The sequence below is a fragment of the Xyrauchen texanus genome, chromosome 28, assembly GCF_025860055.1.
Source record: "Xyrauchen texanus isolate HMW12.3.18 chromosome 28, RBS_HiC_50CHRs, whole genome shotgun sequence".
Classification (NCBI taxonomy): domain Eukaryota; kingdom Metazoa; phylum Chordata; class Actinopteri; order Cypriniformes; family Catostomidae; genus Xyrauchen; species Xyrauchen texanus.
This window is the reverse complement of record NC_068303.1, coordinates 6470239-6497245: the sequence shown is the minus strand read 5'-3', so window position 1 is coordinate 6497245 and position 27007 is coordinate 6470239. Positions and strand designations below refer to the sequence as shown.

The 27007-nt window shown below is 36.7% G+C and overlaps 1 protein-coding gene across 7 annotated transcripts in view; it reads right to left on the bottom strand.

Moving 5' to 3' along the window:
* Positions 1 to 25898, bottom strand: part of LOC127621838 (MAP/microtubule affinity-regulating kinase 3-like) — a 76707-nt gene extending 50809 nt beyond the window's left edge. For all 7 annotated transcript variants that reach the window (XR_007967911.1, XM_052095583.1, XM_052095584.1 and 4 more), the window contains exons 1-3: positions 25219 to 25898; positions 12819 to 13007; positions 11394 to 11447 (exon numbers count right to left, since the gene is read on the bottom strand). Coding sequence is in view for 6 of the 7 variants with exons in the window: in XM_052095583.1 (XP_051951543.1) it covers positions 11394 to 11447; positions 12819 to 13007; positions 25219 to 25269 (294 nt within the window). In the remaining variant the exon portion in view is untranslated. The remainder of the gene's footprint in view (positions 1 to 11393; positions 11448 to 12818; positions 13008 to 25218) is intronic.
* Between the last annotated feature and the right edge of the window lie 1109 nt (positions 25899 to 27007).

The following is a 27007-nucleotide window of genomic DNA, read 5'->3' as shown; positions in this document are numbered from 1 at the left end:
CCCATGATCTTGATGATAGTGCAAGTTTATTGAAACCAAACTGAAAAATTGGGTAATTAAAAAATCATCACGGTGATGCAAGAACAATGAGCACATTAACAAACAAATATACGTATTCAGCAACAATGTGGCACACCTTAATAAAGGACTGAGTGGACTATGCCAGTTTATGGAGAGGTTAGCCATATATAATATGTAAAATTTATTTTACATACAGCAGTCTTAATGTAAGCAAAAACCGCTTAAGAGAAAGGGCACAATTTTAAATTTAAAAATTGTGAAAAGAACTATACAAATCAAACTGACTTGACTCCCTTTAAACCTTTTACATGTAAAAATATTACATGCTACAAAAATGTAGGTCTCTTTGTTAACATAGACACAGTAACAGAACCAGTCTGGCCATTCTCTGTTGACCTCTCTCATCAACAAGGCATTTCCATCCACAGAACTGCCCCTCATGGTTTTTTTTGTGTGTGTGTGTGTTTGGCATAATTCTGAGTAAATTCTAGGGACTGTAGTGCGTGAAAATCCCAGGAGATCAGCAGTTCGTCTGGCACCAACCTGAATGGCCAGACTGGTTCGAACCAAGTCTATGCTAACTCCGATATCCGCTCTGTAGAATTGTGGTGAGAAGAATAGCATCTCAAAATGCTATTCTGAGATGCGGGTTGATGCTGTTTTGGTGGCACGAGGAGGACCAATATATAAAGCTATTATATATAGCTCATTTCCAGTGGGTCCGTTTACATACACTTTGTTAGTATTTGGTAGCATTGCCTTTAAATTGTTTAACTTGGGTCAAATGTTTTGGGTAGCCTTTCAAAAGCTTCTCACAATAAGTTGCTGGAATTTTGGCCCATTCCTCCAGACAGAACTGGTGTAAAAGAGCCAGGTTTGTAGACCTCCATGCTCGCACACGCTTTTTCAGTTCTGCCCACAAATTTTCATCGGATTGAAGTCAGGGCTTTGTGATGGCCACTCCAATACCTTGGTTTTGTTGTCCTTAAGCCATTTTACCACAACTTTGGAGGTATGCTTGGGGTCATTGTCTATTTGGAAGACCCATTTGCGTCCAAGCTTTAACTTAATGGCTGATGTCTTGAGATTTTGCTTCAATATATACACATACATTTCCTTCCTCATAATGCCATTTATTTTGTGAAGTGCACCAGTCCCTCCTGCTGCAAAGCACCCCCACAACATGATGCTGCCACCTCCATGCTTCACGGTTGGGATGGTGTTCTTCGGCTTGCAAGCCTCATTCTTTTTCCTCCAAACATAACGATGGTCATTATGGACAAAAAGTTACAATTTTGTTTCATCACACCAGAGGACATTTCTCCAAAAAGTAAGATCTTTGTCCCCATGTGCACTTGCAAACTGTAGTCTGGCTTTTTTATGGTTGTTTTGGAGCATTGGCTGCTTCACTGCTGAGCAGCCTTTCAGATTATGTCGATATAGGATTCTTTTTACTGTGGTCTACCCGTTTCCTCCAGCATCTTCACAAGGTCCTTTGCTATTGTTCTGGGATTGATTTGCACTTTTTGCCCCAATTTACGTTCATCTCTAGGAGACAGAATGTGTCTCCTTCGTGAGCGGTATGATGGCTGCGTGGTTCCATGGTGTTTATACTTAAGTACTATTGTTTGTATAGATGAACGTGCTTGGACGCTTGGAAATTGCTCCCAAGGATAAACCAGACTTGAGGAGGTCCACATATTTTTTTTTTCGGAGGTCTTGGCTTATTTCTTTAGATTTTCCCAAGATGTCAAGCAAAGAGGCACTGAGTTTGAAGGCAGACCTTAAAATACATCCACAGGTATCAGGTATCATCTAATTGGCTAATTGTCTAAAGGCTTGACATGTTTTTCTAGAATTTTCCAAGCTTTTTAATGGCACAGTTAACATATAGAATTCTGACCCACTGGAACAATGATGTAGTCAATTAAAAGTGAAACAATCTGCCTGTAAACAATTGTTGGAAAAATGACTTTCCAACACAAAGTAGATGGCTAAAATTGTAGTTTGGTTAAAAAATTAGTTTTATTGACTTCAACCTAAGTGTATGTAAACTTCTGATTTCAAATGTATAAACTGTATATATGAGGAACCATCTCTTGATGATCTTTCAAAAGATAGAACGGCCTAACCACTAACCACAACAGGAATTGGTCAACACAATGCACAAACATATGCTAAATAACAGGAACATGCATGATCTACATTAGGCCATATGACTGAAACAATATGTTCCATTTATATAATATTATATAGAAGAGCTCAGATTTAGTTTATTTTCGTTCCTACTTGAGCTGCATGGAGGACACCCTGCCCGTCATCATGCATGAAGCACTGTCCACCTTAATATGACATTCAAATGTTTAGAAGAGGATCAAGTGAAAGTGGGACACACAAACACATTCAGGTAGAGACAATAATCCATGACAGCCCTTGGTCACCATTTACTTTCATTACATAGCAAAGAGCAGAGAAAAATATTCTGCTAAACTTCTCCTTTAGTGTTCCACATAAGAAAATTAAACTGGTTTGGAAAAACATGAGGGTGAGTAAATGATGACAGTTTTCATTTTTGGGTAAACTATCCCTTTAAGTGCTTTCTGTATAGCCAGGGTGATATTTATTTCCTGAAAGATGTAATATTCTTTTCCGTCTCTAATCTAGCCAGGCATTAATCCAGGTCACTGGTGCAAGATATAAAGGGCTTCCCATAAAATAAAAGGTTTTACCATCACTTATGGGAATGAGCTCTCAAAAGCACATAAGGGGTCATTTGAAAGGTAATACAAAACAAGCTTATGCAGCGTGTACAAGTTTAGACGCACTAAAGGGGGAAATGGCGCACAATTAGGGAACATTATTATTAATGAACATTTTAAGATTTTCTCAAAGGGAACTCTCAGCTGGCCTAATTGGCCTGGAGCCCACTTTCCCTTACCAGCGTTAACATTTTTGCCTCTTAACTTCCTCTACGACTCATTTCCCCATTTAAAAGGTGCATACAAACAGCAGTTACTGTTCCACAATCTGCTCCACATTTAAGAACATGAAACACTCTCAGATTACTTCTGATGAGTTAAAATAAATGTTTAGAGTGCTTGGTGGCCAAAACAGAATGCTGGTTGTTATGACATAACCCTGATTCAATTTTAGGTCATGCTTCATATAGCGCCTGTTTAGGACTTTTTATAAAAAGGACAAAAGCTGTACAAGAAATATTTAGGATAGAACAAGCTTGTGTCGTTGCTTAGGTATACTGAGTGGTTGTTAACTATTTGCTATGTGGTTGCTAGGGTATTTTTGTTGGTTGCCGAGTCAAATGTGCCCACCTCCAAGTCTTTATTATGTTCTGGTCTCTAGATATTATGGCTCGGGTCTTTTCTAAAATGTAAAGTGACAAAAGTGACTGTTCTGTCATTTTCTCTCTAGCTCCTTTTTTAAACAACAAAAGAGAGTATCAGCATACTACAAGAAATATAACTATTACTAGGGATTTTGAACAAAAATGGCATAAAAAGCCAGAAAAAAAGGGGGCAATGTAAACATGTAAATGCTTCACGCTGCAACCCCCCCAATATTCTAGCCAAATCCAAACAATAGTTTTGCGAATAGCAAAGGATTTTGCGTTTAATACGCAAGTATACAGTCTGCATGGAAATCTTTGTTTGTGTTCTGCAGAAGAAAGAATAGTCATACACATCTGGGATGCCATGAGGGCATGAAGTAAATGATGAGAGAATTAAAAATTTTTCACTCATTTATTCATGTAATTATTTTCTGTCTACCCTATTTTAGTTACAGAAAATTTGGTTTTGGTGCATCCCAAATAATACCATTTAGAATTTAATTATTTCAAACAGTCTGATTAAAAATAATTATTTTTGGCTTTCATCCCAGTGTGTCCAGAAGTTTCGATTTCGGCCAAGAATTTTCATTTCAATGAATCACTAGTAATTACATTAGACATTCTTATGGCAGTAAAAGCTGAATTTCTGGAACTTAAAAACTTTACAGACTCAAAATAGATACTTTATGATCTAAATGTACTCATCTTTGTTCAAAAAGATTGAGCATCTAGGTTTATGAATACTGTGCAGCAATACTTGTGAATTAGCCTGCTTTGATCACAACCAACTGTCCACAAATCACTTATTCAGTTCATTTTTCGATTTTGTACGCAGTATTTGGGCCTTTAGTGTACCATGGAAGAAAGGAAATTCTGGGGTTTGGAAGAAGACGAGGGAAGTGCATTACAGGTCATTTGATGTACACCAGTCTTGTATAAATAAATATTGAATGAATAACCAAATTTTTTACCGATGTTTCATTTCTTAAAACAAAGTTTTGGATGGGAGACTAGCTAAAATGTAATGTCTGTATAGTATCGCTTGAAATTCGGTTTGTTAATTGGTTAATCTCTATGGGAATAAAAGTCCTACCTTTTCGTATGAGCCAAGTCATAAGATGTTTTAGGATTTCGCTATGTTGTACAAATAATTGCGAGTTGCCATATTTACTACTTGCCAGGTAGGCGGTGTAATGGGGAGGGACATACTAATTCTAGACACAATCAGATTGGAAAAAATAATTTGTGTAGTGCAACATGTGTCATAATATGTTTTGGTCCATTCTCCCATTTAAGAAAGATTATGTGTATATCTACTAAAGTGCATTTTATCAACGTTTAGGAGTAGACTGGCATACAAATGACCTCAAAGCTAGTACATATGAACTAAAATCCTCAATAGTCTTTATCAAGAGAGAAAATAGTGACTCATTCCATTTTCAATCACATCCCCTGATCTCGGATGCTTCTCATTCACTAGCTGCGAGAAAGAAACACGGCTGTACACGAGTTTCTAGGATACCAGAGGCTGAAAATTCATCTGAGATCGTGAACGGAACTACTGCCTTACATCAACACCCACGTACACCCCCACGTACTATCTGAAAACACGCAATGATGACGTAAATGTGCTTGTACTGCTTCTTTCAGCTATTGAACACTCCGTGTGCTTCCATGCTCTCAACCTTGACTCGAACTCAGGTTTGTTGATCGCTGATTCTAATCATGTAGAAAAAACGGTTAATTCTAAACAAGTAAATACAACTAGCACCAGAGGCTCTCAGCCCACTCTCACATGCAAATAATAATGGCATCAGTGAGAGACGACGAGGTGCTAGGGGAAGTACATAAGTGGTCATTGTCAGAGAGGACCTTAGGTGTGTGGGTGGATGCTGATGTTGTATTTAAAAAAGGTTAACGGCAAAGTGTTGCATGCCACATGAAACAGCAAGTCCCAGACGTGTAAAAACAGCTTAGTAGTACTACATTTAACCTCCTGAGACCAAAGCATGACTACTGTTTGCATTTTTCATTAGCCATTTTTTTGTAACTAGCAGCACCTAATAAACAAGCAATACATAAATAAATAAAAACATCAAATTATTTTCCTAAAAATATATGACCACATATGTGGACAGCGGGACTAAGTTGTGAAATTTTACATAATACCAAGCTATAGAAAGTGAGATATTTTTTTTTTATTGAATTGTTTTATTATGTTTCCAGGAATAGTTTTTGAGACGTTACAGACATTACATATGAAATTAGCATAATTAATTCTGACTCAAGTAATGGCCAGCATCAACCAATCACTGCCAACCATGTTAAAAAAAAATTATATATTATAAATGCCGAATCTAGTCCAAATATCATCTGCAGCCTTTATTTCGGATTCTGAATTTTGGTTCAGAGTGAATGCACTTAGCTGAATAGAGCTATAGGATGTTCCCTTGATCCCTTACTAACTATTTAGTGAATGACTTAACATCCGGTGTGCTGACTGTCTGCACTGGCCTCAGAACAGTTTGAAAGTTGAAAGTTATTCAAAATAACTGACATGTATTTAATTTTTTTTTGAGGGAATAATGTCTCAAAATCCACATATGTGGTCATCACATTTATAAGCGTGCGTGAAAAATGAATACTTTTTCAAAACTAGAGATGGTATTATTTACACTTAACTTAGTGGTTTCTTACCAGGTGCACTTTTGTAAGCTCTGTACTCTAATGGTGCATTCACATACAACGCGAAGAGAGCGTTTCGCGCAGCATGATAATATACAAAGTCAATGCAAAGATGCGAATAAATGCGAATGGAGCGAATGACATAACTCGAACATACAAAATCGTTGAAAAATGGCTGAAAAAAATTGTTGTAGCGGTGTGTGGGCACCCGGAATTGTATGGCACAACATCATACATGTACAGCGACCGGATGAAAAAAGACATTCCTTGGAGTTAAGTGAGCGAGTAAGTGACCTGGTAAATACTGAAAATATGCGCATCTAATTGATTCCAGCTATTAGTTGTACTTATAAGTCATAGAAGCCCCTCCTCCTATCCTTTTCCGGAAGAGAAGGGGGAATACTTGCGGGTTCACATTACTCAGGTGAACGAGAGATTAAGCACAAATTTATAATCCAGCGGTCAAACTCGCATGAGCGATGCAAGGCGAAATTTATCTTTGCATTGTATGCGAACGCACCACAAGAAGCGATTCAGGGTAATCAACGTCATGTTATTGTGTCATGTGACTCTGTTCAGCAGAAGTTTAACCCTTAAATGACAGTCTAGAGTCTTGTGAACAGTATTCAGACGGTTTAAAATAATTTAAATTATGCATAACGTACAACAAGCCAAAATACAACATCCACGCGTGGGGGGGGGTCGCACAAGATTAAAGGCCCTATAATATCTCTTGATGAGCTATATTACCTATAAGAAGAAAGGGTAATATTATCAACCTGTCTTTATCAGATTATTTGTCTATTACATTGGAGGTCTTGTGATTATCGAACATTTGTGACCCAGTTTTGTTCAAGAAAAGCTGCTATTTAAATGAGATACATGAATAGAAGTATATCACATTGTAATTTGTTAGTTATTTTCTTTATATCATTTATTACTACTTTTATTATTTATTACTGCTACGTGTCATATATATTAGCCTATCATATATACTTTAATCACTTAGTTGATATAATGTTAATATGGGTATTGGGTAATATGTTTTATTACTATAAATATTTATCATAAAATACATCATGGTGCAACATCCTCGATTTTTTCTTTACTGGCCATTTTCTCCCAACACAACAGAATAGGCGAATATGAACCTACAAATGGATTACTTTCAGTCGTCTTTTGCATATTAAGCATTTTAACACAGAGAAAGTGACACACTTAAGCTTTAACCAAGAACACAGTCATCTAAAGTACTAAACAAACAATAACAGATACTTTTTCATATGTGCAGACGCTCGTAACCTAATAGGACATCATTAATCAACTTCAGGCTAATACAGGACTTGACATTTTGATTGCAGACAGTTTCGGTAGACCTCTGCTCCAGGTGCAGCCATGGGCCGCACAGGGGTTCAGTCCTGCCCTATTTTTGCCCCCTATGCCCCTAACTGATCACCTCCTCCCTCATGAGACAAAAACTAAACAATGAGCTGTCAATCGGTTCGCAAATGGAAAACAGCCTAAATCAATGACCTGAAAAAACAAGTGGCAGCTAATTATAGGAGAAAAGGGCAGCCAGTGGAAGGGAACATCAGCACCCTCACAATGGCCTCAATGTGACTATGTGATCTATACTGTCAGTCAAGTGAAAAAAGAACATGGACAGCAGGAGAATTGGGCTGGTCTAGGGCTGTATGATAAAGCTAAAGAAATGTCTCTCTCGATATTTATCAGCCTTTTGATGATATTTAATCAATGTATATATCTATATATTTATGATTTTGCTCTGAAATAGCTTAAAAAATTATTTATTTTTTTAATTTGAAGAAACATAATTTCAACCAAACAGCCAATGCTGCCAGGTAGATAATATAATGTTAAATACAATAAATAAAATAGAAAAAATCTAGTAATAAAAAAGAAAGGCATGATTTCTACAGAAAATAAGCACAAGAATTTGTTTTTAATAATATTCCAAGCTCAATACAAGTTAAGCTCATTTGACAGCATTTGCGTCAATGTTGATTACCACAAAAAGTTATTTCGACTTGTGCCTCTTTTTCTTTAAAAAAAAGCAAAAATCACGGTTACAGAGAGGCCCTTTCAATAGAAGTGAATGGGGCAACTTTTTGGAGGGTTACAAGGCAGAAATGTGAAACTTATAATTTTTTAAAAGCACTCACATTCTTCTGTTAAAACTCATGTATTTTTTGAGCTGTAAAGTTGTTTAAATTGTCATTTGTACAGCCTGGTAGAAAAACCAGCTTAAGCTGGTAACTGTGTTTTGCAACATGGTAGCTGGTTTAAGCTGGTCGTAAACTGGTCTAAGCTGGACATGAGCTGGTCCAAGCTGTTATTAGCTGGTCCAAGCTGGGAGACCAGCTACCAGCTAGTCATACCAGCTCAAGCTTGTGGCAAGCATTTGGAAGATGGTAGCTGGTCGACCAGCTGATAACCAGCTTGGACCAACTCACGGCCAGCTTGGGTCAAGTAATAACCAGCTTCGACCAGCTTAAACCTGCTACCGTGTTCTAAAACACCGCTACCAGCTTAAGCTGGTTTTTCCACTAGGGATGGGTTTTAGGATTTGTTGACATTACATTGTCATGGTAACAAAGCTGTAAAATTGGCTTTAACTTTACACAGAAAAGGTAAGTAAATGATTTTATCACACAAAAATCATGTTAACACACGTGTTCTTGACGTCTTGACGAGTGTTTTAACCTCGACAAATTGGCCGCATTTACTTTCATTGTAAGTACCTCACTGGAACCCAGATTTACAGCTTTTTTTAAATAAAAGGAGGGGCAAGTCTAAACAAATGTTTGTGGTAATCAATAGTATGTCAATCAATATAGTATGTAAGGATACTATATGTTTTTGCACATTTCATACATGCAAGTTATGACATAAGGAAGGATTGCAACATAAATCTAATGACACTCACAAGTGATCATTACTATACCCTTTTGGAGGGCTAAAGCGCTTTGGAGGGCTAAAATGTGTGGGGTTCAAAAATAAAGTTCATTCGAAACTCACTTTTTATTGGAAATTCTGTTTGAAGCAATCTTACAGCATAACTATCATGATTGTTCTCCATTTAAAGTGCTCCCTGGAGGTTGAGTTATCCAGTTTGGAATAAAGGGACAGTGTTTGGGAAACTTAATGGCCAAATTAAAAGCATATTTAAGTCAATGCGATATTCACAATGTTTCCTCATTTTATATCGCTAGCAAAATCATCGCTCTGCCTTAGGCTGGTGTTTCTTATTTATTTTTTTAGCTAGCAATACCATTGCGAATCTGTCATAAATATTAGATATATCGCTCTGCCTTAGGGCGGTGTTTTTTATTTTTATTTAAAAAAATCCTCTCGCATCTATAGTGAATATTAGATATATCACCCTAGTCTGGTCACAATTTCTGATACCTACACAATACCTTAGACTAGCTAGCCTGCCCTCCTCCACTGTCCCATCTAAGTGCTATGTTTTCTGCTCATACATGTAGCTATTATTCCAGCCGCTCATACCGATTTCTCAGCTCTTGCTATTATTAGCTGCCTCTGAAATCTAAGTCCACTGAGGGTTCCTCTGTCATCCACTGCTCTCTCATCATGCACCGCTCTGAACAGAAGTCCTTTTGATTTTTGGTCTGAATCTTGTACTGATGAAAATAATTTTGTAATCTAATGCCAAATCAAAAAGACAACTTGAACTACACAATTCCTCTCAAAAGGCAGCAGTCCCTCGAGCTGGCAAAAAGGTACAGCAATACCGTCTACAAGGGCTGTGCTTTATATTGAATATTCACAATATATATTTGTGATGTGATTTGTGATTTAGTTTCAATTAAATTAGTGTAACAACATTTTTAAATATTGTTATTATTTTCATGTTCTCTTTTTATTTGTCCCTTTGAGTTTTAAGGCAAACGGAGCAAAAATAGCGTTCTCGTGGATCACTTCAAACTGTCCATTTCAGCGAGGCGATTTATAACTCGGATTCAACGATTCACTTGCGCCATCACTCAAAATTGTTCGAAGTCCAAAACAAAGTCCCCTGTGGCATTTTTCTTTTATTAAAATGTTTTATTACAAATGTAGAGTAAGTAATTAAAAACTGATGTTTATTACCATTTATTGTAATATTGGTGCATGTAAATGAAAATGATTAAATATGATTCTTCCGTCGGTTAATTTAGCGACAAACAGTGAAAACATGCCCTGATTACTTATAACCAGATTTTTACTTGATTTTATTACATTTGAATCTAAACAAGCGACAAACAGTGAAAACATGCCCTGATTACTTATAACCAGATTTTTACTTGATTTTATTACATTTGAATCTAAACAAAAACTGTTTGGGGCAAAATTATGGTTCCTCTGACAATAAAAAATTATTTATTAATTAAATTCAACCTTTTAAGCTATTTCAGGGCAAATAAATAGATAATATATATAAAATATCAAAAAGTCAGAAAAACGTAGAGATGTAATTTCTTGTTAACTAGAACCAAGCACTACTGTCTATTGTCTATTATCTAGGCCAGTGTTTCCTAAACTGGTGTGCGCGTACTCCTGGAGGTACGTGAGGTGACAATGGGGGTAAGCAAAAAAAAAATTCAGAGATTTACCGTACTTTTAATTTCATCACAGTCTAAAATAACATTCAAACCCAGTTCATGTATTTTTCACTGGCAAAAATAATTTATGTGCCCTCTAGAAACACCAAAAAGGTTGTGTCATAAAGGTCAGATAAATACATATTTAATGAAATAACCCTATATTTTGCCGTTTAAAAACAATGCATCAACTCAAGCGTCATGCGTCACACAAGCATCTTTTTCGCCAGCTCGGCACACTGCTAGGTGACGTTAGCGATAGCAAGTCAAGTTATGAGTTATCAGAGTTTTCAAGTTATGCAGTTATCATATCTAGCATACCCATCTCAATCAGTAAGCCATTTATTCAATCTGTATATGATTAATATAACATGTACAAAATATGCACAAATATAACATGTTAAAAGAGTTGTTTTAAAAGATAATTGTGTTTAATATACATATTTTCAAAATACCTTGTGTGAATGTAATCTATGCGTTAGAGAAAGGATGTTGAATGTTTGGAGTGGTCTGCCACTGTAAAAAGTTTGGGAACCACTGATCTAGGCCATATCTAGTTAATGTTTAATTCCCAGGAAAAAGGGCCATTGTTCAGAGTATTGCTCTCTCCATGCTTTTATTCCTAAATCAGTAAAAGAGAGGGTGGTAAAGATAGGAAGGCAGAGAACCCGGGGGACAGGATTTTTGTGGCTCAGTAGCAATACAAAAATGTTTACCTTTTGAAGGCTGGTAGGATTAAGTTGTGTCTTATCAATTATTTTTATGGCCACCTGCAGGAAAAAGAGAAAAAACACATTTTACTGGCAGGATTCCTGGTCACTGGGGTCTGGCAAAAAGCCTGTAATCCATCAGTATGAATTTTGTTATTTTTTTATTTTGTTTATCTCCACATCAGGGTGAATCTCAACAACATATCTATTTCACCCAAAACTCCAAAAGAAAACAAAGAAATTATATTTGCATAAAGAAAATAGTCTATTTTTAGTATCATTATGAATTTTTTGCATTGTTGTATTTTCAAATCTTTATGATTAAGCAATTATAACCTCACATTCCAATTATGGTAAATGTTTTTTCTCTCCTCTTTTCTCCCCAATTTCGGCATGCCCAATTCCCAAAGTCCTCGTGGTGGCGTAGTGATTCGCCTCAATCCGGGTGGCGGAGGACGAATCTCAGTTGCCTCAGCGTCTGAGACACCAACCCGTGCATCTTATCACATGGCTTGTTGAGCGCGTTACCGCGGAGACCTAGCACGTGTGGAGGCTCACGCTATTCCCAGCCGCTAATAACTCCCCTGTTTAATATTGTGAAGGTCCCCCTCGTGCCGATAAAACAGCACCAACCCAAATTGCATTCTGAGATGATATTCTTCTCGCCACAATTGTACAGAGCGGTTATCTGAGTTACCGTAGACATTGTGAGTTCGAACCAGTCTGGCCATTCTCTGTTGACATCTCTCATTATCAAGGTGTTTCCGTCCACAGGACTGCTGCTCACTGGATGTTTTTTGTTTTTGGCCCAATTCAAAGTAAATTCTAGAGACTGTGGAGCGTGAAAATCTCAGGAGATCAGCAGTTACAGAAATACTCAAACCAGACCATCTGGCATCAACAATCCTGCCACGCTCATCACAGGGATCACATTTTTCCCCATCCTGATGGTTGATATGAACATTAACTGTAGCTCCTGACCCATATCTGATGATTTTATGCACTGCAGCCACATGATTGGCTAATTAGATAATTGCATTGATGATTGTTGGTAAAATTCATATTTTCTCACACAACAGTCTCTAGAGTTTACTTCGAATGGTGCCTAAAACAAAAAACATCCAGTGAGCAGCAGTTCTGCGCACAGAAATGGCTTGTTGATGAGAGAGGTCAACAGAGAATGGCCAGACTGGTTCGAGCTAAGTCTACGGTAACTCAGATAACCATCCTGTACAATTGTGGTGAGAAGAATAGAATCTCAGAATGCAATTTGGGTTGGTGCCGTTTTATCGGCACGAGGGGGACCTACACAATATAAGGCAGACAATAATCTCTATGTAAGGCTGCATGTGCACTTTGACACTGGAAAAACCTTTATTCATCAACTTCTATGAACCAAAAGTTTACCACTAAGATCTTTATAAAACCCACCTCTCGTCCTGTGAGAATCTGTCTTGCCAATTTGACCTTAGCAAAGTTGCCCTTGCCGATGGTTTTGAGCAGCCGGTAGTTGCCAATGTGTGGCTGCTCATCAGCACAGGAGGCGATGGAGTTCCGGCAGCGGACCCCTGATCGTCCAGGACGGGACACTTCATTCCGCCCGTCTGTGTTTGATGTGTGCTGGAGAGAAAAGAACAGGACATTTTTAGCTTTTTTAAAGTTGCCACTGAATTTCTAAAACATACATAAAAATTGGTGTAAATGGGGCAACCTTAAATTGGTTACATTTGTATGAATATGCCAATGTTTTTGATTGAAATTCTGATCATTTCAGAGACCTTCAGAGTAGATCTTGTGGTAATGTCACAGCCGTTAAATGCCAGCCATATGAAAATATAGAAAACGTCAAATGCCGTTTAAATTAATCATGTTTTTGAACCCAACAACCTCAAAGACTAGCTTCACAGGGGAAATATCCCCATTTCCTTACAACAAGGCTATATCTCTATGAACCGTGCCAGTCAATGTGTTTCAGCGTACATCTGTTTGTGCTACGGTGCCTCTACAGTTTCCCCTCATAGGAAGAGAGACAAGTAAATAATGTAATCTGGACAAAATGTCAGACGATTTCCTGGATTTCTGCTTTGACTTCCTCTTTCACTGAAAAATACTGGAGCTGCATCCTTTCTGACATGGAAAGAACTGCTTTACAAAATACACGTTAATGTTAAAAGGCAAAGTAATCTTCCTGTCAGTCTCTGACACTTGGTCCTTGGTTAAAGGACATCAGTTTTTTTTAAAGACTTTCTTACTTTCTTTTATGTGCTAGCTCACAAAGTTTTAAGATGGATCCATGTTAATTTGACCAGAAAAAGAAAATCAGAACTTATACAGAAGGGTTTCGGCATCTTTGGTGTTTGTACTTCTTTCTAATGATGCAATTCCAGAGTTTTACATATGTAATTTCTGAAATCCAAAAACTGGACATAGTTATTTCTCTAACTAAAGAGCCACGCGTGTCATTTATTTGACATTTTGACACTCTTACAAATCGAGATTTTGACATGCGTTTATTATTTTTCATGTAAATAAATAAAGGCACATTTGTTGGACAAGAAAACTAGCTTTATACCATGTGACCCACATTTGGTTTTTGACCGTTGCAAATCTGTAAAATGTAACAATTTATGGATGGAGACACTCTAGGAGTCCCTTATCTATGGGATTTAGTCATATAGGCCACAATAATCTAAAAGGAATGTTTGTTCTGAACCTGAATCTAAAAGGATAATAAGATATCTTTTTTTTCTGGATTTTCTCCCCAATTCCCAATGCACTCTAGGTCCTCGTGGTGGTGTAGAGACATGCTTCAATCAAATTGGTGGAGGACAATTCTCAGTTGCCTCGCATCTGAGACCATCAGTGTGTGCATTTTATCACGTAGCTTGTTGAATGCGTTACCACAGAGACCTAGCGCGTGTGGAGGTCCACGCTATTCTCCACGGCATCCACACACAACTCATCACGTGTCCCACTGAGAGTGAGAACCACATTATAGCGACCACGAGGAGGTTAACCCATGTGACTCTACCCACCCTAGCAGCCGTGTCAACTGGTTGTTTAGAAAGCCTGACTGGAGTCACTCACCACAAACAGGGATCGAACTTGCGACTCTAGGTGTAGTAGACATAGTCTATATTAAGATATCTTTAACACTTTGGATTTATGTGCAATTCAACTTTGAACAAACAACAGAAAAAGTGTTTTTCCTAATTCTTTGGACTCACACCATTGGCATATAATGCAACAAGGGTGCTGAGTCAACTGATTTTAGTAATAGACCTACTTATCTTTGTATTCAAATAAATTAATGATGATGACCCCTTTCTAACATACATTTTTTTGACCTGTAATTTTGCTCCAAGCAAACATTTTGATCACCCTCTACAAAATAATGGATTCCCCATTACATATTAATCCATGGCATTTAATATTTTGTCTTTTTTCCTCATTTATGTTTATCTTTTTTCACAGAATGTATTAATAAAATATTTAACCTGGGGAAGTTTCTAAAATTTGTTTGATTTGACACATAATAACCCTATAAGCAGGCCCAGATGAGGGTCACGTCCACATGAATACATTTTCAATGAAAAACCCATTTATATCGCTATGTTTATGTCTCTCGTCCACAATGGAACGGGCGTTTTCCTCCAATAAAATTGGAGACTTTCCATTGAAAATGCTTTCTAGTACTGTATACACATTAGTATGCATGTGGACAGATTCTACAATCTTTTCCAAAATTTTCTGTGCTGATTTTGGAAAAATCAACTTAAAGATGGTCAAATATTCAAAATGGAGCAGAGAGTGTTAAACAGTGAATGTAAAGTCATAAGAATGTACAGTGATTGGAAATATATTATATTGTATTCTAAAAAAGCATGGTAAAAAAGCTCCACTGATCAAGATGCTTGCGTCCAAGAAGTCCCGAATTTATTGCTCAAGAGACAAACCACCCAGCTACCTCACTAAATCAATAACTGTAATGGATGAGCCATGATAATTAGAGCCCATGGTTGTAGAAATCTATTAAACAACATGTCAGCATCACTGAGAAAACAAAAGGCAGAGATGACACCACTAGCCCGCACATCGAGGGCTTGTCTATGATACGCTTTCAAACAGCATGCCAGTCCATCTGGAACGGAGTGACTTAAATTAGCACACGAAAGAGCTCAGAACTCAAACAGACATCTTAATAATAATAACCAATGTAGACACCACAGACTGTTGGGGGAAAGAAAAATGAACAACATCTCTCCAGAAAGGCTATAGGAAATTAGGCATGATGTGGCTGGAGATTTCAACAATAACTTAGAGAAGACTGATCGACAAGATGTTGCCTGGATCACTGTGACTCATGCTGTTCATGTCAGGAGGAGGAAACTCAGGTTACAAGTATTACCAAATTGGGCATCACTGTATATATATTAAAAGTCTGACTCCACATTGAACATCTGGGAGACAAAATCTACTTTGAACCTGGAAATATATATTTTTTAGGATTCTGAAAAATGTAACACATTTGAAACCCAAATTTAGGCCAGGTTTTGCCAATTTTGACTCAATGTGTTTCAGTATAATTATTCATTTTATTAGTAAAGTCTGCAAAGAACTAGACTATTCTAAGTATATTACTTTATCTGTTTTACACTATAATTGCTAGGCTTACTCTACAGAATCAGGTTAGAACCCAAAAAAAGACACATTAAACTCATAAAATCCTTTAAAGTTCTTAAGTAACAATAATACTATATGGTATCTAGGGATAAAAGTCATAAGGAATTTAAAGACTCTGGTTCCAATTCTGATTTCTATTAAAGGATTCCTGTTCTTTAACGGTTTATTAATCCATCCATCCATCCATCGTCAACCGCTTATCCTGGGTACAGGGTCGCGGGGGGCTGGAGCCTATCCCAGCTAACATTGGGCGAAAGGCGGGGGACACCCTGGACAGGTCGCCAGTCACGGTTTATTAATGATTATTTTAATACTTTTGAGGAAGAAATATTTGGAACCTGTTAACAAATTATGAGATCATTTAATATTTTAACAGAACAGATTCTAGCAAAAGGTGTTTACACAGACCTTCGGTGTTTAAATACATTCTTAGACCCACCCAAACAACATTACTCAACCAATAGCGTGAGTTGGAGGTGAAACTACTGTTTAAACAAGCTGTTTTGAAAACGTAATTTCTGAAATTCCGTTCGGTGGCGCTAGTATCACAGAAAGGGCATACTTCAGCTTTAAGATATTTTATCTTATACAGTATGCCATATAAACAAACATGCAGAAATTCCTCGAACGTAAGTCTCATAAGCCTTAAAGCTGATGTAACTTTTTCTGTGTTCAAATACTTTGTCCTATCCAAACTTAGTAACCAGAGACATCTATAATATATAGTATGCCATTCATAGGTTACATTTACAAAACTTTAAACACTGTGCCTTTATGGCACTATGTGTGCAGACGTCAGCTTTAAGTATAACACAGTAACAGTTTTTGTTCTAGTTAATTTTGAGGTGGACACAACAAAATGAACGACTTGGTGTTTAATACGTTTTTCATTCACTAAGAAGAGCTGGTGATAAAAGTCATTTGGTCGGGAGTTAGCACGGTATTTTTTGCAATGTAGATTCAAAAGAACGAACTCATAAGAGTAATTTGTGCAGGAATTGGTGTACAATGGTCGTGGTCTATGTTTCATGCTGTAAATCAGGGGTGTCCAAACTATGTCCCGCGGGCCATCCGCGGCCTACCAACTGCTCTGATGCGGCCTGCAAGAGATTTTGGAAATAGAACTTAATTTGGCCCGCTATTGAGAAATTATATGAAATTCGTATTCTGAACACTGGGTGTCAGGATCACATACAGCCACATTTCATAGTGTATTAGTGTCCATTAGTGTGTCCTCTTTATTTGCCACCAGCTTCATCCATTTGAAGAGTTCAGGGGTTTGGATTCCTACAGATGTTCACGGATGATGCGCCATGCAAAATGAATGATGCGTTTGTTATAGTTCTGGTATTGGGTTAGATACTTTGCTCATGTACTCGTTCTTGATAAAAATGTCCAGGCAGATACCAAGCAAGTAGATCTGCCACTGTGCAGTGTGAACGGCCGCACAGAGTTTATTGATCATGCACGGAGAACACTCTTCTAGAATGTCTTCAGCACATCTGGGAAGTTTATTACAACCCCAATTCCAAAAAAGTTGGGACAGCATGATAAATGCTAATAAAAACAAAAAGTGGTGATTTGTAAATTATATTTACCCTTTGCAATATTGAAAACACTACAACTACACATTATACAATGTTTATCCTTGTGAATTTCATTGTTTTTTTGTTTTTGTAATTTCAAATCAGATGATTGCAACATGCTCCAAAAACGTTGAGACAGGCAATTTAAGGCAATTGTGTCATGGTATACAAGGAGCCTCCAAAAACAGCCAAGTCCTTTAAGAGCAAGGATCGTTCAAGACTTATCAATTTACCAACAGATGCTTCAGCAAATAATCCAGCACTTTGAGAACAATGTTCCCCAAATACAAACTGGAAGGATTTTGGATATTTCACCCTCTACAGTGCACAATACAGTTATAAGATTCAAGTAATCTGGTCAAAACTCGGTGCGTAAAGGGCAAGATGAAAACCACTTCTGAATGCTCATGATTTCTGATACCTCAGACATCAGTCTTAAAAAACATCATTCATCTGTAATGGATATCATGAACCTGGGCTTGGGATAACTTTAGTGCTCAGCTCAGGCATGTGTATCAACCAACTAAAAAGGGAGTGCAATCATTGAGCTGTGAGCATATATATATATATATATATATATATATATATATATATATATATATATATATATATATATATATATATATATATATATATATATATATATATATATATATATAAATAAACAGGACATGTATGAGCTTGTTTTGATTATAATTAGAAGCTTGTTTTTTTTAATGGTGACGCAACCTTTATGACTACATAAACAATTATCCTAAAAAAAAATATCTTTCATTAATTATCTCATTTAAATAATAAAATATTCGAATATTCCTTTTTTATGAGCTTAAATATTAGAATACCAAATTATTGATGAATTCCTATCCCTAATTATTATTATTACTACACTGGTTGCATTGAATATTTCCCAACAATAATGTGTCAAAACCATCCAGCAATATATCACATAATATCAATAACTCCATTAATAACTCTATTTAAGTATCAGCTTTACTCAAATCAATAATTTTTCAGTAGTCCTACCACAAAGTAACTGAATGTTGAATGATACACAAGACAGCTCCCAAGAAGAAAGTGGGTCTAATAAAACATGATAATATATATACATATACAATAAACACTGGGGTCAAAAAGTAGATTAATTAATCAAAAAGTAGACTTCACACTAATTTTAGTATTTGTTATTTCCCTTATTTCCTACAGTATATTGATAGCATGCACTCCAACTGGTATGGTGCTTTAATAGAAGCATGCACTCAAAAAGAAAATAAAAAAATATATATATTTTTGCAGATTGTTCAGTTTACTTAATTAAATGAACAAAAGCAACACAATTCTAGAACATTTTGGCACAACTTTGATTTCATTGCATTCTATCCAACTATCTGTCACATTTTGGATTTAAAGAAAATGAACAAATAAAGGTATTCAACCAATAAAAAAATATATTATATTTCAAATATTATTTTTGTTACAAAATAGCATAATTTATAAAGTATTTACATTGATTTGTTGAACACGTGCAAAACCAGTACTGTCTCTTTAACAAAAAAAACAGCATTTCTGTAAACAGTGCCTTTAAATGAGCGCATGTTAACTAGAGAGGACTCAAATGCTTTGACTCATCTGTGCGATGCATAATTAGAATTAAAAATTTTTTTTTTTGTTTTGATCAACAACTGACTGTAAAGAACATAAATGGTTTTAAAAGTGACCGTATTCAATGACAAACGGGTTGCATGGATCTCGTCTTGGACACATATTACACGGAACAATTTTTACTCTCAACACGCTGTGAAAGGATCTCACCACTGAACATTTCACGACTAAATGACACAATTGCTGGTGAGTGAAATGTAAACATTTAACAGTCAGTTGCCAAATATATTCACTTTTGTCGCATAGCGTGAAATTTGGTTGCAAATGCGAGTGATTTCCTCTCATTGTAGTGGAGGGTTGCGCATTGAATGAAAGATCGATCTTGGGATTTAAGAAACGATATCAAGATTGTTCAAATGAAGATCGCGATTAATCGGATAAACTATCTAACAGGAACTGATCGCAACTTTGTGCAATATCCTGGGAACACAATACCGGTTCCAAATACTGATCAGCAGGCCACCACAATTAACTAACAACTTATAATTAAAAGACACAACCATTAAAAGGCTAAAGAGGATATCAGTGCTGTGAGACAAGTCTGGATTTCAAATCTCATCATGCATGGATATTTTACACCAACCAAATGGAAACATGCAAGGAAGCTATACAAAGCCAGATTTGAACTAGTACTGTGAGAACATTTTGCCACCCTGTAATTTTAGTGATTCATCTGAGCTTTGTTCCCAGCCATATTAAATGCTAAAACAAGTAATACTGCAGATATTTTTTGCAACTATAAACAGCAGAGCAATTAGATGAATAACATCAAAATAAATAGGAAATGGTTATCTTGAAACAATGATATAACTATAAAGATATATTTGACATCTAAACAGGAGATTAAAAAGTTGTTATGCAGGTGTTGCATCAACATTGACTACCTTCATAAAAACCAGACAGATTTGTCTAGTCATCGTTTTTCTTTTGAATTGTAAGACTTTAAACACTTATATGCATGAAAGCCTCAATTAGAAACACAAAAGTCTCTAATACTCCAAAACTGATGCAAACAATTATAGGACCAAGAGAGATCTTTAAAAAGACTGTGCCCTAAATTTTCTCTCAAGGACAAGCACTCTCATCTAGGACATTCTAGAGCACAGAGTAGCCTAATATTTTTTATCATAACATGCAAGCCGCCTATAAAAAGCATTATTGTTGCTGATAAGATGTAGACATAGTTTCACTTCAAATATCACATTACAGCTTTACTCAAAGCAACATTCAGTCAAAATGTGATGTTGCTTTTGTGTTCAAATACAATCAATAGCTTTTACAACTTTTAAGGGGCTAATCACAATACTCACTGTAGCTTTGATTAACGATTTGCCAAATATGCCCTAAAACCTCACAACCTGGATCAGTTTCAAGTGTATTATGCATTAAAGCCTTTCCTAGTCAACAAAGCTGGTTGGAATCGAGTGGCTTTGCACATTACAAAAGACTCTATCCTCTATCCTAAATTTAATCAGCCTAATTAGAATGGATATTTTGTACTTACTGTAGTTATGCTATGCCTCTTGACGGAGTGGAAGCCCTTCATTCTAGCATAGGCGATCTGAATAGCATCCAAACTAACAATCGAGTCTGATTTTGTGATGCTCACAGCTCATTGATCGGCTGGCACAAGCCAATGCCCAGAGGAGCGTGAAAACATTTCTGACACCTGTCATTAAATGGGAGCCCGATGGGTGGAGATGGATGCTGTGAGCTTTCTCTTCCTCTCTCTCTCTCTCTCTCTCTCTCTCTCTCTGGGTACCACAGAAGGGAATAGTCATCACTCAATGACCAACCAGAGGTGAGACTGCGTATTCAGCAGGTAAGATCTGCTCACTTATCCGGCAGCCTGTTTTCTACCCATATAATAGAGCTGACAAATAAGAGGCTATACAGCACACTATTTCTAACTTTAATAATGCAAAACCCTATTTACCAAGCACATTTCATAAAAGATTTTCAGCCAAAGTGCTTTGAGAATACAGTAAGAATACAATATTCCACTTTAGATATACAACTATGCAATTTCAGTTGTGAACAGGATTCAAAACATTGCTTACGACATTCTGACATACTGTTCTTTATCAAACTTTTAATTCTTGTATAACTCTTATGCATGCAGTTTATATGACCTATTATTAATCAAAAGACTACATAGAAAATGTTTACTTTTAAAAAATGTGTCATACAGCAGGACTATGTACAGGTATGTGAAGTGGAGTGCTAAAAATGATTGTAGCCAAATAAATGTTACAATGCATCACTGAAGCGGAAGTACAGTTACACTGCATCTTATCAGCTGAAATATTGTTAGTGCTGTATTAGTGTAGCAGAATAATTGTGACATTCTATCACTGTAGCGGAAATACGGTTACACTGTATTGTGTAGCACAAAAATAATTATAATATTGTTAGCGCTGTATCGGTGTAGTAGAGGAATAATTGAAATTGAATTGAATTATGAATCACTGTAGTGGAAATATAGTTACACTGTATCTTTACAACTAAAATACTGTTACATTACATCATTGTAGTGGAAATTGTTACATTGCATCACTGTAGTGGAAATATGGTTACACTGTATCTTTGCATCTTAAATATTGTCACACTGTTTTATATAGCACCAATATAATTGTAATATAATATATTATTGTTAAAGCTGTATCAGTCTTGCAGAATAATTGAAACATTATATTACTGCAGTGGACATAAAGTTACGCTGTATTTTTGCATTTGAAATATTACTACACAATATCCCAAAGCCGAATGTAGCTGTAATATTGTGAGCGCTGTATCAGTGTAACAGACATTGCAGTGAAATGACTGTTACATTGAATCACTGCAGCAGAAATATGGTTCCAATGTATCTTTGCAGCTGAAATGTTGTTAAACTATCATAAATATAATTGTAATATTTTTAGCCTGAATTACTTCAGCGGAAATTCAGTTACACTGTATATTAGCAACTGAAATACTGTTCTGCTGCATCACTGTAGTGGAAATATTGTTACACTATCTGGAATATTGTTATACTGTAACATGTAGTGCCAATATAACTGTAATATTGTTAGCACTGTATCAGTGTAGCTGAATAATTGTTAGCGCTGTATCAGTGTAGATGAATAAATGTTAGCGCTGTATCAGTGTAGCTGAATAATTGTTAGCGCTGTATCAGTGTAGCTGAATAAATGTAAGCGCTGTATCAGTGTAGCTGAATAATTGTTAGCGCTGTATCAGTGTAGCTGAATAATTGTTAGCGCTGTATCAGTGTAGCTGAATAAATGTTAGCGCTGTATCAGTGTAGCTGAATAATTGTTAGCGCTGTATCAGTGTAGCTGAATAAATGTTAGCGCTGTATCAGTGTAGCTGAATAATTGTTAGCACTGTATCAGTGTAGCTGAATAAATGTAAACGCTGTATCAGCGTAGCTGAATAATTGTTAGCGCTGTATCAGTGTAGCTGAATAAATGGAAGCGCTGTATCAGTGTAGCTGAATAAATGTTAGCGCTGTATCAGTGTAGCTGAATAATTGTTACATTTGATCACTGTAGTAATTTGATCATTGTAGCTGAACTACTATGACATATGCAAATATAATTGTACAACCCAATTACAAAAAAGTTGGGACAGGGACAGTATGAAAAATGCTAATAAAAACAAAAAGAAGTGATTTGTAAATTAAATTCACCCTTTGCTATATTGAAAGCACCACATCTACACATAATATGGAGTTTTACCTTGTGAATTTTATAGTTTTTTTGAAAATGTACAGTAATTTCAAATCAGATGATAGCAACACGCTCCAAAAAAGTTGAGACGGGCAATTTAAGACTTATAACAATTTGACGAGTTGAAATAACAAGGCAAGTTGAAAAGGAGATGTTAAACAGGTGAGGCAATTGTGTCATAGTAATCTATACTGTATATGGTGCCTCCAAAAACAGCCTAGTGCTTCAAGAGCAAGGATCATTCAAGACTTGTCAATTTGTCAACAGATGCTTCAGCAAATAATCCAGCACTTTGAGAACAATGTTCCTCAAATACAAATTGGAAAGATTTTGGGCATTTCACCCTCTACAGTGCACAATATATTTAAAAGATTCAAGGAATCTGGTCAAATCTCTGTGTGAAAAGGGCAAGCCGAAAACCATTTCTGAATGCACATGATCTCTGATCCCTGAAATGTCACTGTCTTAAAAAAACGGTATTCATCTGTAATGGATATCATGAACATGGACTTGGGATTACTTTTGTAAACCTTTGTTAGTCAACACATTTGCCGCTGCATCCACAGATGCAAGTTAAGACTTTACTGTGCAAAGCAGAAGCCATACATCAACACTGTCCAGAAGCGCTGCCGACTTCTCTGGTTTCAGTCTCATCTTAGATGGAAAGTAGAACAGTGGAACTGTGTTTTTTGGCCCGAAGTGTCCACATTTTAAAATTTCTTTTGAAAATAACAGCCGTCGTGTTATCCAGGCTAAAGAGGAAAAGGGCCATCCAAGCTGTTATTAGCATCAGGTCACAAACCTGTCTGTATGGGCCAGGGGTGTGTCTGTGCCCATGGCATGGGTAACTCGCACATCTGTGAGAACACCATGAAAGCAAACAGATATTAATAACAGATAAACAGATAAAAATGTTGGAGCAACATATACTGCCATCCAGCACCATCTTTTCCAGGGACATCCCTGCATTTTCCAGCAGGACAACTTCAAACCACATACTGCCCGAATTTCAAGTGCATGGCTGTGTAAGCAGAGCGTGTGGGTGCAAGATTGTCCGGCCTGCAGTCCTGACCTGTCTCCAATTGAGAATGTGTGGCGCATTTTTAAGCACACCATACGGCAACGTATGAAACCCCGTACAATTGTGCAGCTAAAGACCTCCATAATAGATACATGGGGCAAATTCCACTTTCTAAACTTGACAAACTTGTGTCTTCAGTGCACAAATGCTTAATAAATGTTATCAGAATAAATTTGTGGTTTCACAGGTGGTAAACACTCAATTGTCCCAACTTTTTTGGAGCATGTTGCAATCATCTGATTTTAAATGACTGTACATTTTCAAAAAACTATGTAATGCACAAGGTAAAACATCATATTATGTGTAATTGTAGTGCTTTCATTATAGCAAAGGGTGAATATAATTTACAAATCACCTTTTTGTTTTTATTAGCATTTTTCAAGCCGTCCCAACTTTTTCGGAATTGGGGTTGTAATATTATTAGCACTGTATCATTGTAGCAGAATAATTGTTACATTGCATCGCTGTAGCGGAAAAACGGTTGCATTGTATTTTTGCATATGATATATTGTTACACTGTATTATTGCGCAAATATAGTAGTGATATTGTTAGTTCTGCATCAGTGTAGCGGAAACTGTTACTGTGTGTAGTGTATACACTTTTTCAGTGTATTATGGCAGAAGAAATACTTTCACACTTTTTTTTTTTTTGTAGCGGAAACATTGTTATAATGCATTATTCTAACAGGAAGTCGAGTGAGGGTGACTTTACAGTTATTTTGCGTTGTGAATCTGCGCTGGTTAGAGTCATCCCGTCACGCGCCCCGATGTTTATTCTTTAAAAAAAAAAAAAACACTTTATGACTTCGAACTTGGTGAGCCCTACAGATCAGATACTATGCCTGTGCAGCAGTATAAAACAGAGCTCCACAATTTAGGACCTCACATTTGTGGGAATCACACATCCATAACCCTGTTGATGGTTTGCATCGAAGTGCTGTCGATCTGTCTGTAAAATGTGCATGATCTTAAGTTTGAAATTGACAGTAGCCTAATTAAATGCAATCCTTTGAAATACAAAAAAGTTCCGGCGCTGTCACCGGTGACGCGCGTTATCAAGCCCCATATGAAAGAAAAGGCTTCCATATACTTACGTTTTCAGTATCTCTTTCATTGACAGTAGGTAGTGGTGTTCTAGTTGACATTTTAATGTCTTTATCTCCAAAGTGGATCTTGCAGTCCGAGTCTGTCTGATTGCAAGTCTTTATTTCGCAGAGAGGACAGCTGCCGTGCTCGAGCTGATGAAGATCATGGATTCGATCAACATCAACTGCGACCCGATGCCAAATTCCAGCAGAAATGTAGACACCTCGAATCCAGATTAATGCAAAAATTCATCCAGACCCATAACACAACAGGTAATCTGTGACACAAAGAAGCAACTTTCCACAAAGATCTGGCAACCAACAAGACATAACCAATGCACTGATACGGACCGCTTTAAAAACTTTAAAAAAAGTGAGTACTGTAAAACAACAACAAAAAACTCAAGCAGAAACGGTTCCCAGGCCCCTCAGAAAATGCACACAGCGCTCAGACTAGGAAAGGGGAGGGGGAGTCCGCTTAAAACCGGTTTTGGGTCTTGGTGCGGCTTTTTCCTTTTTTTTTTTTTTTCTTTCTTTTTTTTCTTTTTTTTAATGGTCAGTGTTCAAAGTCGCACATGTCAAGCGTCCCTAAGCTCCAGACAATATGCACTCAAACAATCCAGGTTCATTAAATTCCTCCCATCCCGAACGTGTTGGCTTTGCCAGCCCAGATATAGCCAACTCCAAGATGGCTGCGGACTGGCTGATAGTGCCAAACCCAGCTCAGCCGGAGGAAGTGAGGACAGAGGCGGCTGCACAAGCTCATTGGCCGGCGCGGCGCTGTTTGTTTGTTGCTGGGGTGATTACTTAGGAGAAAAATGTACCTGTCGCACAAAACCCGGCAAAATAACTCAATTAAATTGGTACCTGAATGGTTCATGTTCGGATGGCCCACCCAAATGACGTCTATAACCATAGGCATGTGGAAAAAATATTTTCGATTTATTTGTTTGTAAATGTGGAGACTTTAATTTCTTGCATATTATTTTAAATACAATATTCATAATAAAGGTGAACTCAGTAATTCTTTCCTCATTAAAAAAAAATTAACTCCTAAAGACATGAATTTATGTGGGAAATCATGGCCACTGACCCTAAAATGAAGACTCCAATCATATCAGTTACCTTATAAAAGTTGTTTTATTCTAGATGGAAAGGGTCCGCACATGGGGGCTGCCATGTTAGAATCACATGTGCAGCCTACTACTTGCTTAATCTCAGTAACAGTCCTGTTATTTGACACTTTCACTCATTGATTAAAATAATTGTATCAAGATTGAAAACATATATGTATTTTTATTGAATATTGATGGAGCAATTATAGCTCCATCACTTGGGGTAAAAGTCCCCCTGGAAAGTCCTCCTTTGCTGTCATTGGTCAAGACGAGCTAAACAAACTGATCAAAACATCAAAATCAACAACATGTATGTTAGATTCAACACCGACCAAGCTATTAAAATACGTTTTTCCTGTAATCTCAGAACCTCTTCTCAATATTATTAAGACCTCATTATCCTTAGGGCATGTCCCACGAAAATTTAAGATAGCAGTTATTAAACTGCTTATCAAGAAACCACAGACTGATTCTGGAGAGTTGGCTAATTATAGACCGATCTCAAATCTCCCATTTATGTCGAAAATACTAGAAAAGTTAGTGTCCTCCCAACTATTTTCATAAAAAAAAAAAATAGTATATATTAAGAATTTCAGTCAGGATTTAAGCACCATCATAATACGGAGACTGCACTTATCATAGTTATAAATGACTTGCTCTTATCATCTGATCGCAGGTGCATT